At 35.4% G+C, this 14,301-nt stretch overlaps 2 protein-coding genes and 1 non-coding gene across 3 annotated transcripts; 2 read left to right on the top strand and 1 right to left on the bottom strand.

Annotated features, from left to right (window-relative positions):
- Window positions 1–5,911: 5,911 nt before the first annotated feature.
- On the top strand, window positions 5,912–8,926 carry LOC105142744 (AAA-type ATPase family protein). The gene is made up of 10 exons (XM_011050521.1): window positions 5,912–6,112; window positions 6,390–6,509; window positions 6,617–6,753; window positions 6,850–7,011; window positions 7,170–7,256; window positions 7,400–7,486; window positions 7,571–7,708; window positions 8,224–8,415; window positions 8,487–8,585; window positions 8,674–8,926. Exons 1-10 carry the CDS (start codon window positions 6,001–6,003, stop codon window positions 8,746–8,748), a joined length of 1,209 nt encoding a protein of 402 aa, XP_011048823.1. The 5' UTR covers window positions 5,912–6,000; the 3' UTR covers window positions 8,749–8,926.
- A 980-nt stretch (window positions 8,927–9,906) lies between these two features.
- LOC105142743 (transmembrane protein 136) lies at window positions 9,907–11,481 on the bottom strand. The gene is made up of 5 exons (XM_011050520.1): window positions 11,046–11,481; window positions 10,790–10,930; window positions 10,446–10,565; window positions 10,194–10,289; window positions 9,907–10,085 (listed from the first exon to the last, which is right to left on the bottom strand). The coding sequence occupies exons 1-5, from the start codon at window positions 11,262–11,264 to the stop codon at window positions 9,963–9,965; spliced, it is 699 nt and encodes a 232-aa protein (XP_011048822.1). The 5' UTR covers window positions 11,265–11,481; the 3' UTR covers window positions 9,907–9,962.
- Window positions 11,482–12,543: 1,062 nt separating this feature from the next.
- Window positions 12,544–12,627, top strand: TRNAL-UAA (transfer RNA leucine (anticodon UAA)). Its single transcript has one exon. It is a non-coding gene; the product is annotated as a tRNA-Leu (tRNA).
- Window positions 12,628–14,301: the final 1,674 nt, after the last annotated feature.

Genomic DNA, 14,301 nt, shown 5'->3' with positions numbered 1-14,301 from the left:
CTTTAGCCTCCTCCAGTTGTCGCTCTCTGGTTCCCTAACTTTGTTGTTTATCTTGGAACTTAAAGGCCCACACTGATAAGATTAAAGTGTCTGCATTTTCTGAATTTTTTCAGCAAATTCAAAAGGATGAGTTCTGTCAGCTTTATTAGCAATTGTTTAGGCCATCTAACTTGCCACAAGCAGAACTTGTAAAACCCAGTTTTGAACTTGCCTAGCTTTAACTAATGGCCTGAAAAAATTAGATCAGATGAAGTGGCTTTGTGATTTTCATGATAAATCTAGAAATTAGGTTCAACATGACAATCATTCCCCATAGCTTGGAAAGAGAAAACTGTGGGCACTAACACTGATAATTGCGTGGTCGTTCAATGTTGCATCGGCTCAAATGGAATACCGGTTACCTCGGCTAACTAGAATGTGACTCACCTTGAGCGCCAAGCAGGAGGCAGGGTGAAGGGCATGGGAGAGACAAAACATCTCATTGTGCAACTTGAATAGATTCACTTTCTGTGATATTTGAATATAGAACTGGCAATTGATTTGCTGAATTTGTCTTATGGACTTTGCAATCAACACTTTCAATGCGCGTGCAGTTTATTTGACATGATCATCTGTCGCATTTTGTCCTGCTAGATTGATGTTCTTAGAAAAAAAAGCTAGATTCTGTTAGAAAACGTAGAAAGCAGTACAGGAATAGGCGTGCCTCTGTACCTGTTACCTGTCCCTATAGTATCTTCAGTAAGTAAACGTAAAAACATCCTGTTATCTATCCTTTTCTTTTTAAAAACAGAAAGAAAACCAGAGAGTGCAGGGGCGGTTCTTTAGACCGACCGCTAAAATTATAGGTATGTCATGCATTTGACTTCATTTAGGTCGGTTACACAAATGCTGGAAAGAGTACACTACTTCTGAATCTATTAACAGGAGCAGATTGTTTGCTGAAGATCGGCTATTTGAGACTCTGGGTCCAGCTACAAGAAGGGTTCAGGTCAGTCTAACAAGTTAGGAAAAGAAAAGTCTTCGTTACAACTTGCTTAGGGCTTGCATAATTATGTTCTTGCAGAACCGAACAATTATTGATTTCCAATTTGTAATGTAGACTTTTTGTGTTTATGAAACCAAAACGTTTGTGGCAACCTGGCTTACAGAAGCTGGCAGCATTTACTCACATGAGATGCTCGTATTGTTTGGTTTCTTCCAGATGAAGAACGGGAATGTTTTTTCCCTGTGGAATCTTTTCCAATGGTTTTTCACTTGAAACAAGTAGATAACTTTCGGTTCTTGCAATGTTAACTCTGTATTGATAACATCATGGCCACTGCTGCTTATGGCATCTTGACAGGGTCAGTGATGTGAAAAAAACTTAAGATGGAAGCAGAGAGAAAACAAGATGTTGTTTGCGTGTCTGCTATGAATGGCGATGGGTTACAAGAATTCTGCAATTCAGTTCGGGAAAAACTGAAGGTATTGAGTTGGTGAAAACATTATGGTGTTTCTCGAAAACGGATATTTCTGTTCATTCTTGCTACCTGGACTGGAGTTTCAACTGCACTTGAAAACCTTAACAATTTTCATTTGTTGTAGGATTCTATGGTATGAGTAGAAGCTTTGGTTCCATTTGACAAAGGGAAGCCTCTCAGTATCATACATCAGATTGGAATGGTCGAGAGAAATGTGAGTATTTTCTAGATTGTTTTCATTTTCTTCTACTGAGAACTGATCCTCTTATTTTTTATTTTTCTCGTAAATTTTTCTTTCTACTCATTTGATTATGAATATACAGAAAGTGGGACATTGATCAAGGCACACGTCCCCCTTCGTATTGCAAGGTTCCTAACTCCTATGAGGCAGTTGTGTAAATCATAACTCTTTAGCTTATTTGATGCTCTTGTAGAACGGCTAGTACTATCCATGCCGTTCATTGTCATGTACATATGAATCATCCGACAGTCATTTCTTTCCTGTTTCTATGGGGGAGAGACCACCAATTTTTTTTAAATAGCCTTTCTTTTACACTTCATCCTCTCAATGAAGGCTTCTAGCATATGATACTATCACGGAAGTTTCAGTATCTTCCCAAGTGTAACAAATTTGGAGAAGGACCATGGTTTTCTGTTTCGGCATGAATGTTTAACCACCGTCATTGCTGAAGTAACAGCTCATGTAATTTGAGCTGACCTTTCGTCAAGCAGCGGTGGCGTATAGGAAGACTTTTACTTGTTGACAACTGAAATTGTCAAGGTTTTTATGATTTTTGGTCGGCAAGTCCTGATGTCTGCTGTACCATACAACTATCAACGGTAACAAGTCATGATGATCGAATAGAGCAGTGTGCTTCTTTGTGTTATGAATTCGACATTGCAAGACAAGCATGTGCAATATTTAGATAACCGAGTGGACCCAGTAAATTTTGCTCGGAAACCATGTTGGGCTGCTGCCTTAATGAGTAGTATTGCAACTCCAAAATGGAAATCTGCGTCTCCATATCGTTGTTAAAGCTCTTGACTCATGGACTAAGCATACAAGTAGAACGTGTTGGATTACTTGGACTTGCCGTGAGAAAAGATTAGAATATTATTATCAGGGGGTGCTGCGTCTGGAAGGGTCAAAACGTTATAGATTGTAGTTCTATAAAGCAGAAGCTAATCCACTAATAGTAATTTTTTAATTAGTCATCTTACTAATATTTGATGAGCTTTGAGGATTTGAGATCCCTGCGGTTGTCATTTTTCAGCAATGGACTAATGGTATTTCTGTAACCCAACTACCCAAGGGCCAGCCGCCAGGGACATAGCCATTCCCATAAGCGCTTGAGCATAATAGTCGAAAGGAAAAAACACTGCGTCAACCTTTTTTATTTGCTCGATTTCTTTCTTTAACAAGTCGGTTAGCTGGAGGGAAAGTGAAAAACAAATATATGCAAGAGTCTTTTGAGTGGCGTCACTAGTTAAGCTCATGACATGGTGAAATCGTGAAGTTGGGAGGCAAACTAGCGCACGGAAATACTCTTATTATGGTCTTGCCTAGGAGCAGGGACTACCAGAAACACTTACTCAACCAAACCTATCAGCAAACACATGGATGCACTCTCCAATTCCGATTCCAAACGAGGCATGCAAAAAAGAAAGACATGGTCATAGACTCATAGCTATCAATATTACTTGGTGTTGAAGGATTTGGTGAGGGACGCGTTTGAGTTCCACATTCAAGTAGCAAGGATGGCAAACAAAGAGCCCATGACAGTCTTCACTTCACTTTAGTGATTCCTCTTATATCAATGGCTTTCTGTAAAGTGAAATTTAATTTCATTGTCACTATTTCTCTCCTCTCATCAACAACGTTGCTAGCTCATCCTGGTTTTGGCTGGGGTGGTCCTTTTGGCGGTGGCTCGTTTGGTCTGTTCACTGAGTTTATCAGTTTTCATGCCCCCAAGCAAATGACACTGTCATGTCAGTGTTAAGAAAAGCTATTGAAGGACTCCCGGATGGTTGCCTTAATATCCGCACAGGAGACAGTTTGAGGGCATGCTTCTTCCAACTTAGCCTTGATTTCATCAACCACTTCAAATCCTCTGAGGGAATTCTTGTTTGGTGCTGCATTCTTCTCACTCACGATCTTTGCACTATCGTCAACAATAATGATGCATCACAGCCCTGCAAGATCAGTAGCATTACAATTTAATAAAGTAATAAAGTGCTTATAAATTCGTTCAAGGCCATATGATACGAAAATTTCAAAGAAAAGGTAACAGATTGTGTAAAACGAAGATAACATATAGCATAGAAGAAAGCAATCATGAAAATGAAGCCTTAGCTCGTGCCTCAACTGTTCTAGCAAGCAAAATCTCCAATCCTCTAAGCTTTCCTTGGCTTATTAACCCCTTTTTCTGCTAACAAACACTGGCTGTTGTCTTGGTACAGAGTGGTGGATCCAATTGGGAACTCCCATTAGGAATAAGGCACTCAGACTGCGAGCCTGAGTGGCTCAAACAACAACATTCCCGATCCCAACTCTACTATCCAAAACCTCGTAACATTTTTCAAGCGCAAGGCCTTTATGAGGTCGACCTTGTTGCTCTCTCAGGTTAGAACACAGACATCCTTCAGCTATCGTTAGTATCTGTTTCCCATCCCTTCAGAACAAAGACACATAAATAATTATTCTGAATCTTTTGATTAATTTGAAAATTGTCATGTTTCAGGAGGGCATACAATTGGGGTGGCAAGGTGCGTGATCTTCAAGCAGAGACTGTACAACCAAAATGGAAACAACCAACCAGATCAGACTCTACAGAAAAACTGTTCCTTCGATCTGAAGTCAGTGTGTCCATTCTCCTTTGGACTTGGCCTCTCCAGCAAAATTCGACAACTCTTGCTTCAAGCTCTTACTCTGGGGCAAGGGGCTTCTCACTTCTGATGAAGTGCTTTATACAGGAAAGGATGGCAAGACTATACAGATGGTTAAGAGAAATGCTGAAGATGAGGACCTGTTCTTTGTGCATTTTGCCAAGTCTATGGTTAAGATGGGAAACATGAGCCCTCTTACAGGATTTAATGGTGTAGTTGGGAGGAATTGTCGCCTTGTTAATTAGAAAAAAAAATAGTAATCATATAAACATGTGAAGAAAATATTGTATTATAAATGTATTGTATCTAAGCAATTTTGTATGGTATTATAATTGCTTTTATGGTTATGATTTGAAAAAAATTATTTTATAAAAAATATTTTTGATTAAAGTTAATATGGTATTTCTGTATGTTTGGTTAAAATTATAGTTGAAATTAAGATTGAATAAAAAATAGTTTAATGTATTTGGTTAAGAACACTTTTGAAATTGAGGTTATAAAATAATTTTAAAAATATAAATTAATATTGATGGTTTTTATTTTAAATATTATAGATGTAATTATTGCTATTACATCATGAAATAAATAATACTTTATATCAAATATTTTTTTATTATTTTATTAAATTATCTACAATTTCATCACATATAAAATATATTTGACAAGGACTACAATTTTCTTGATTTATTAAGTGCGCAATAACATCATGTAAAATATAATTAGAAACAAAATTGGAATTGTGATTAAGTGATCTCCGTCTAAGTTATGTAGTGTCATTGAATAATATTATATACTAGTTTTTTTGAATAAAATACAATTAAAAATAAAAAAATAATCTTTTTATTTTACTAAGTCGAATTCGGTTCAATGTATTTTTAGCTTTGAACTGGATGCAATCCAGTAAAAATAGTGAAGCATGGCTATGTTGTTTGGGTGATTCCTTCACACAGAAAACAACAAAATGTTGCTTTTCTTTCCCTGCATTTCAAATACATATTACTGTGAGATTCATGAACAATAAATAACATTTTAATTGGTACCAAACCATTGTTTTTTTGTTTTTAAAGTCATAAACATTCACAATTTATGGTGGAATATGATTTCTTTCATGAACTTGCAACCTGCAATAGATGCTACTTAATGCATTTTTAATTTTTTTAAGTAAATTCAATTCCTAGTTTTTTTTTTGAGATAAAAATTAATTTTTTTTCTGCTGACAATTAAATCTGTAATCTTTTTATTAGCTAGTTATAAAATTTAGTTTAGCTTGATAAATTATACTACTAATTATAAGCATGACTTGAAAAGGGGATTTCAAATAAATTTTTACCTCTCTCTTTACTTTTTTTTTAATTAAAATTATTTTCTACATAAATACATTTACCAATTCTTAATTTGCTTTAAAAAAGGAAAAAGAAATAAAGAAACATAAAGGACTTGCCATCTTTAAGTTGGGCTGGGTCGCCTGTGAGTCCAGCCCCATCTACTGGTTGAGCAGACTGCAACGACGTCGTTTCGCAGCTGCCCAGCAAGCATGCGGAAAGTTAAATTAAAAAGAAAGAAGTGACCCCGGCTTCAAGTCAGCTGCGGTGGTTCCCTTCCTCGATAAAGAGAACGTTACTATCTGACGTCCATTACCAAGAAGGAAAAAAAAATGGCAACCATAAACAACGACGGAGAAGACGCAGCGCGACGTCGCAATGCAGAGGCGGAGTACCGCAAAAAGTTACTCCACCACAAAGAGCTCGAATCCAGAGTTCGATCTGGTCAGACGACACTCACTCTTTAATGACTTTGAACTTCAAATCATTTCTTTAATTACTTAATCGAAGATCTAATCTGGTTTCTTAATTTCCCCCCTTGTCCTCTCATATCTCTTCTTATTAATTACCAAATTTAGGATTTTGTTATTGTTTTCTATCAAATTTGCCTGTAGAAATTCAGATTAAAAATTGTTTTTTTGTAGAATTAGGATCAAGTCGCGAGTTAATAATAGTATGGGTAACGTGTGAAAATGTTGGTTTTGGGATTATGTTAATGCAGCGAGGGAGAATTTGAAAGCTGCAAAAAAAGAATTTAACAAAACAGAAGATGATTTGAAGTCTCTTCAAAGTGTTGGTCAGATTATAGGAGAAGTTCTTCGACCTCTTGACAACGAACGCTGTACGTTTGCCTCCTCAATCCTTTTTTGCTTGCTGTATATATTTATAATTGGTTGCATCATGTGCCCGATAATGCTAGTCTTGATTTTTTTTTTTTTAATTTGTTAGTGATTGTTAAAGCTAGCAGTGGACCTCGGTATGTGGTAGGCTGCCGTAGTAAAGTGGATAAGGAAAAACTGACTTCAGGAACCAGAGTGGTTCTTGATATGACTACGCTTACGATTATGCGTGCTCTTCCGCGTGAAGTAAGTCATTGTGGCTTCTTTAGAACACAGTTTAATGTCAGATTTTGTAGTGTGTGGTGAATGGTGTCCAATTTTGTGCGTGTTTTGGGCTGGCAGGTTGATCCAGTTGTATATAACATGCTGCATGAAGATCCTGGTAATGTGAGTTACTCGGCTGTTGGTGGTTTATCTGATCAGATTAGGGAATTAAGGGAATCCATCGAGTTACCTCTGATGAACCCTGAGCTTTTCCTTAGGGTGGGGATTAAACCTCCCAAGGTGATCACGCTACTCTTCCTTTTCTTCTCTACTTTCCTTTACTGCTTGAGTGAGTAAAAACTGGGATGTGGTAAAAATAAAGCTATTGGCAGTATTATGCCCTGTGTGAATAAGCTAGATTAATTTCTATCTCATATTTCTTACCCTTTTTGTTTCAGGGTGTCCTTCTTTATGGACCTCCTGGTACTGGGAAGACATTGCTGGCTAGGGCTATTGCGAGCAACATAGATGCCAACTTTTTGAAGGTCAGATCATGTTACCTAGCTTTTACATGCTCGCACACACACACACACAAAGATGTGTGTGTGTGTGTGTGTGAGTGTGTGTGTTGTATTGGTTGGAGTTGGCTATCTGTGGTTAACATGCTGTATTTTTAAACTGGATTAAGGTTGTTTCAAGTGCCATCATTGACAAATACATAGGAGAAAGTGCTAGGTTGATACGCGAAATGTTTGGATATGCACGCGATCACCAAGTAAGAGTCTTAGTTTCGTGAATTTGTTTCATTCTGACTAATTTATAACTCCATTAAATATACAAATTGCTTTTGTCTGTCAAGCCCTGCATCATTTTCATGGATGAGATCGATGCAATTGGTGGACGCCGTTTTAGTGAGGGAACAAGTGCTGATCGTGAAATCCAAAGAACATTGATGGAGTTGCTTAACCAACTTGATGGATTTGATCAGCTTGGGAAGGTAAATTTGGTTAATAATCTGATTCAACTTTGCATTTTGACACTAAACTGAAACTTTCCTTTGGGAGGGTTTTTTGTGGAAAGATAGGTGGGGTTTTTCTTTTTTTATTGTTTACAAATACATATAATGGGTTTGCTTGGGATATTCTACATCTTGCACTTCTTTCGTATCCTGTCTGGTTTGGTAAACTCTTGTTGTAAGCTGGTTATTGTTGAGGAAGTGAGTGGATATCACCATTGGGTTTGCATGTGTCTAGGCCATTGCAGCATCCAATTCATATGACCCTTAATAATCGCTCTAATTCCCTGTTGAAATTTGCGGGCCTTGTAGTTTCAAAATAAATCTCTTGTAAATTTAAGTGTTAGCAGCTTTCTATATCTGTACCATATCCCTGCTATCCACATCTTTACCAGTTACTTTCATGTACTAGTTATCTATACACATGTTTAGATGTTTAAGTCATACAAGTATTGAATCAATTAGGGGGGAAATGAGTATTCAATTGTATGTTGTAGGTTAAAATGATAATGGCAACGAACCGCCCTGATGTTCTTGACCCTGCACTTCTTCGTCCGGGAAGATTAGACAGAAAGATAGAGATTCCACTACCAAATGAACAGTCAAGAATGGAAATCCTTAAGATCCATGCTGCTGGGATTGCCAAGCATGGGGATATTGATTATGAGGCTGTTGTGAAACTTGCAGAGGTGAGTTAGTGGTCGCTTTGGTTTTTTTGTACATTGACTGTTCATTTAAATGATTGTTGCGATTATATCAGGGTTTCAATGGAGCTGATCTTCGTAATGTTTGCACGGAAGCTGGGATGTCAGCAATCCGTGCAGAACGTGATTATGTCATCCATGAAGATTTTATGAAGGTAAATTTAGTGTTTAAAAAATGTGTTCTTGTGCATGGATTTGTCCACTTTATGTGCTCAGTTTCATATTGGTCGGAATTTATTGCAGGCTGTACGGAAGCTTAATGAAGCAAAGAAACTCGAGTCTAGCGCACATTATAATGCTGATTTTGGCAAAGACTGATTCATTCTTTCTTTACAGGCCATGGATTTTTATTCGACATGATATCTTCTCACAATGCCAAATTTCTTTTTCAATTACATCTTGTCTCTTGTATTGGTTTTGAACTTCACGGACAAGTTTACATGGTTATTTGAGATGATATCGTAATTTGAATGGCTAAACCGTTGCAGATTTAGAAGGTATTTGGTATTGTGGTTGGAACTGTGTTTTGTTCCAACTATAATTTTTAATCATTTGGTAAATATTTGAAACACAGATTTTGAAGATAGGTTCCACTAAAAATTAAGTTTACACCACTGGTTTTGTAAAATAGAAAATTACTGCTTTTCAATTCACTTTTGCCCGCCTGCTGTTGAGGGAAAGTAAAACTCAAGGGTCCACTCAATTTGATATATTTACTTCTTTCATTCTTAGCTCAAATAGGAGTATTTTGTGGGCAATCATCATCATCTACATATTGTCGAGTGGATTCACCTGGCACTATTCATGTGAACAGTGCCGGGTGAATTAATTCATGGGTTCGGGTGAATTAATTCATGGGTTATTGTCCTTGTTTATATGAATAATTAATGCAATGAATTGACTTATATTGTTCACATTATGTAAATATGAATAATAATTTTATTTAAAAAATAATTTAAGATGAATTAAATTTACTTGTATCGGAATCTCAATTTTATTCTTGATAATATTTTATTTAATTTTATTATATGCTTAAAAGATTATGGAAACTGTAGTTATTGTCGGATGAATGTAGTTATTGTCGGATGAATTTCATGCGTAATGGAATTGTAAATAGTTTAATGGAATAATAAAAAATATTTTATATAAAGTATGATTTATTTTATGATGTAATAACAATATTTAAATTAAAAATCATAAATATTAATATATATTTTTAAAAATTATTTTATAACTTCAATTTCAAAAGTATTTTGTAACCAAACACATTAAATTATATTTTGTCTAACTTTAATTTTAATTATAGTTTTAACCAAACATATATTTTTTCAAATCAACCTTAACTAAAAATATTTTTTTTCAAATATTTTTTTTCAAACCACAAACCTCTCAACATATGGTCTGTTGTGGTCGTGGGTTTACCCAAATCAATTTTAACTAAAAATATTTTTTTTTAAATATTTTTTTTCAAACCACAACCACAACATATGGTCGTGGGTTTATTTTGTTATACAAAATCATTAAACTTTATTTTACAATTTTTCAATGTCGACTAGGTTTTTAGATGCAACCCTTTTGGTTAGCTTGTAGTTCATCATCCTGGCAATCTTGAAGAACCAGTAAGCACTAACCAGCTGCAATCCCACTGCCATTGCCTAAACAACATTAATGTGATTTTAAGCATCGATAATGACGAATATAATATGTTATGTATTCATTCAGTCCAAAAAAAATAAGTGAACGTAGAAGTATTCCTTTGGTACCTTGATAACGAGAGGGTTGTCGGCTGTAAGAGTCACCCAAGCAAGGTAAGGCCCAAAAACCATTCTTGCAAACGAGAATACAACTGCAAATAAGATCTGTGCAGCGTTGCAACACCAATCAAGATTTTTAATTATATTGTCTGTGGATATTAAAGAATTACCAAGTCCCAACAGCTGATATGAGATGAAGATATACAGAAGAAGTCACCAGCCACAGATGAATTTTAAATCGAGGCTTAAAGAGTAGCTTACATCAGCAGCCAAATTAAGGTCAGTGTCCCTGTAACCAAGCTCCTTGAGAAGTTCTCTCAGGTGAAGGAAAGGGCTGGAGATCTCTGTTATGCATAGGGCTGCAATCAATTCTGATCCACACTATACACAAGGACCAAAAAACAAGAGGGAAAAGATAGAGATTAAAAGCTCTAACAAAAATAAGATTTTTACAGCTTAGAGAAGTGCTTAAGACGGAAATCTGTATAGTCTCAAGAGCATAAAACACAGTTAGAGTTCTAGGTTTCATGGCAGTAACAAGAAGGTTAGTTCATCATCTTAGGTGCTATAACTAATCAAAAACATTCGAGGGAGAAGATGAGTACCTTCCCATAGGCAAGGCTTGCTCCTATACCAACAATGCTAACCAAATGGTGTATTGTGTTGTCAATGGTGACTCGCTTGTCGAATTGACAACATATCAGATCATAAATGAGATAAGAAAGGGAAACTGCCAGGGTTTGCATCTGCCCAGTTTCAGAGCATCAACAAGAATATTAAAAGTATTCTTGAATGGATTTGAAGCAAAAGAAATAATCTCAACAGCCCATATTTTGAAAGTAAAATAACTGCATTAATTACCTGACTGGGTGAAGGTCTCGAAGACAGAGGACAAACTGGACATGTCCAGTCTTCAACAGTGAGAGAAGCAAGTGTAAAAGCTAAAGTTGCATGGACCGTAGAAACCAGGCGATTGCAGAATTCAAAAGATCGCTTTGGCAAGAACTTTCTAAAGAGATGAAATGCTGTTGTCCATGAAATGATTCCCAATGTGATTATTCTTAAAATACGCTCTTCCATTAGCTGTCCCTCTTTCTTTTCTATCAAGAATCGCTCAAAAACAACGCAGGATAGTTCAAAACCTCCCCTTTGTAAACAGAAGCTGGTCAAAGATAAGACAAAGAAGACGGAACTGAACAGTTCGGCAAAGCTAAATGAAGAGGACAGGTAGCAAATTTAGCACAACCTTATATGCATTATATAAATGTTCAAGGACGTTCAGAGAGTAAATTATTATCATTATTAAGTTGATTAATTAAATTGTGACGATGTGTAGGTGGGTAGATGACAGTTAACATTGATACATGCTTAGGTATTGATGCCATTGCCTGCCAGAATAATTAGTGAGTTGCCATTGCATGTGGATCCAGGGCGGATTCACTTTGAACTTAATTTACCAAATGATGTTGACGCTGGTTTGGCTTTTTGGGGAAGACGTCAAGACATTAACCAAAAAACGTATTTCACCATTAAAACCTCAGTTTGAGGAAGGTTCTTGTCATTTTGAAACAAAGTAGAGAAAACTGTTTCCTATTTGTGAATCTGTGGATAGTAATGAAACGCGTATGTATCGCGTTTGCCATGTTCGGCTTGGAAGGGAAAGTTGGTGAACGAATTAATCAAGGTTAGGAAGTGGATAGGTGGGCAACCTGATATTTAATATACCATGCTATTTAGCTGTCTTACTAGTTTATACGCGTATGTATATAAATTCCTTTTATCGTGATAAAAAATATTTAAATTGTAGGGAATTAATCAAGGGTTAATTTCCAATGTGCGTATGAAGACACAACTGGAGTGAATTCTTCGTCCAACGGAAAACCCATTTCACGGCAGTTCATGAAGTTTCTGAACCATGCACAGATGCTGATATCCAAGTCTGAAAGGAGAACAGGTTTAAAGTATCTTTGTTTCTCTCGCAGCTGCATTAACTCATGTTTTGTGTGAATAATGAGTGAATAGCATTCATGGAACGAACACGGTCCAATCAGTGGCAAAGAACGTTGGAGTTTTAGATTGAAACATGAACTCCTGCTCCCTAATCTCTTGTGGAAAAGAATAAATCCATCTCTTAAACTGTTCTTCGTTGCGAATAAGTTGGCTCCGCCTCTTCTGTCTTCATCCTGTGGAACAGTGGAATACAATAATGAAGAAATAAAAACTATACAATTTTTGTTTTTGTATTTGAATTTTATTCAACGAAGAATTATTGCAGAATCAATTTTGTATGAAGCAAAATTAACCAGGAGCTGCAGATTCTTAATTTACACATATTAAAGTGATAGTAATCGCACCGAATGTCAGGATGGCCGAGTGGTCTAAGGCGCCAGACTTAAGTTCTGGTCCTCGTGAGAGGGCGTGGGTTCAAATCCCACTTCTGACAATTATTATTTAAATTGTTTATTTTTTTCCTTTAAAAAAATGCAAAATTTCTCTTCCGCGTCGCTTCATAGTTAATTATTTATCTTTGATTAGGGCTTGCATATAGCAGCATCTACCTAATCTAATGTTGGAGGATTATTAGTTAATTATTGTCTTTAAAACTGAAATTAATGGACAGGATTTTGACAATTTAAAGTGAAATATAAGGAATATGAATCCAATAAGAAAGAAGAAATAATTCTTCAACTAAAACATCATATAAAAACTCAGGATTCAAAGTTTTGTTATTAAATAATCTTCTTCTATTAATATGCCTTGAAAACAAGGATTACAACCTCTTAAATATATTTTAAACTAAATTTTATAAAATAAGAATAATTCAAATTTTAATTCAAATAGAAAAATAATATGAACTTGAAAATAAAATTAACAATCCAAAATTAACAATTAAAAATAAAATAAAAACTAATAAATTAATAATTTTTAGATCTAATTTGAAGATATTTTTGAATTAGCTATATAGGAACTTTCAAATCAAATTTGAGTTTAATTCAATATTATAATTAAAAGTTATAAACTTTTCTATAAAAACAAATAGTTTGGCACGATGATTTATTTTTTGGACTTTAACATATAGTTATTAGACCTAATTCAGGGGTTGACCCCGTCAAGAGATCGAGTCCTTGGTTTTATGGGTCCATCGGAATCGACCTGAAAAATAAATGGTAATTATTTATCACCTATGAAGAGTTATCTACTCTGGATCTGATCGTTACTCATCCATTATAAAAAACTCCAACTATAATTTTTTCGGGTGGATCAAAAAGATTATATCTCGAAGCATCTTTATTGGGGTTAAAATTTTTAGATCTCCATCCAACCATGGAAAAGTTATAGCCATGTAAATAGATGAGATGGTTATTGTTTCTTGAAGAATGATCTCAACACTTGCATTATACTCTAAGACTCTTACCTCAATACCAAAACTTGGTGTCAAAAGACTGGCTAGAAGATTCTTAGCAGTGTAATTTGACTCATTAATTAAAAAGTTTACGTGGAAAGTTTTTTTGAAAAACACCAGCAACCCCAAAATAGCAAGCTTGAAGAATATTCAAAGATGGAGTTGTAAAGCTAATGTTATTCATACTAGTTGCAAACCTTTTATTAAAGGGACCCGTGCAAGGTTTATAAGCACTGCAATTAAAAAAGTTAATAAATATGATAAAGAATAAACTAGTGTAAACTTTTTATGGAATGTGGGTTTTTATTGGACTTCAAAACTGTTTAGTAAAGTCTATGGATGTTTGTGTTCCATTGTATGAAGGAAGAGGTGAAAATGAGAAAATTTTGGTGGATGATAAATGTCATGGTATTCTAAAAAAACAAATCAGATCTCATTTGGGTTCACCCAGACCATAGATTGACCCACCAGGTCAATCGGGTTTTGCCGGGTGATTGTATTAGTTAGTTTTTTAACAAACCTAAAACCAATTCACCCATTAAATTAACCAGATCCTGAGTCAACTTATTAGGCTAAACCGAGTTTAATAATTGTGCTATAACATATCCATATAGCACAAATATGTATTTGCTATTCTTATTAAGGATAATTGTGCTATAACATATCCATATAGCATTTGCTATTCTTATTAAGTAAGTGAGTAAAATTGGTTCA

Source organism: Populus euphratica, unplaced genomic scaffold (genome assembly GCF_000495115.2).
Source record: "Populus euphratica unplaced genomic scaffold, PopEup_1.0 scaffold217.1, whole genome shotgun sequence".
NCBI classification, from domain to species: Eukaryota; Viridiplantae; Streptophyta; class Magnoliopsida; order Malpighiales; family Salicaceae; genus Populus; species Populus euphratica.
This window is presented reverse-complemented; position numbering and strand designations above follow the sequence as displayed.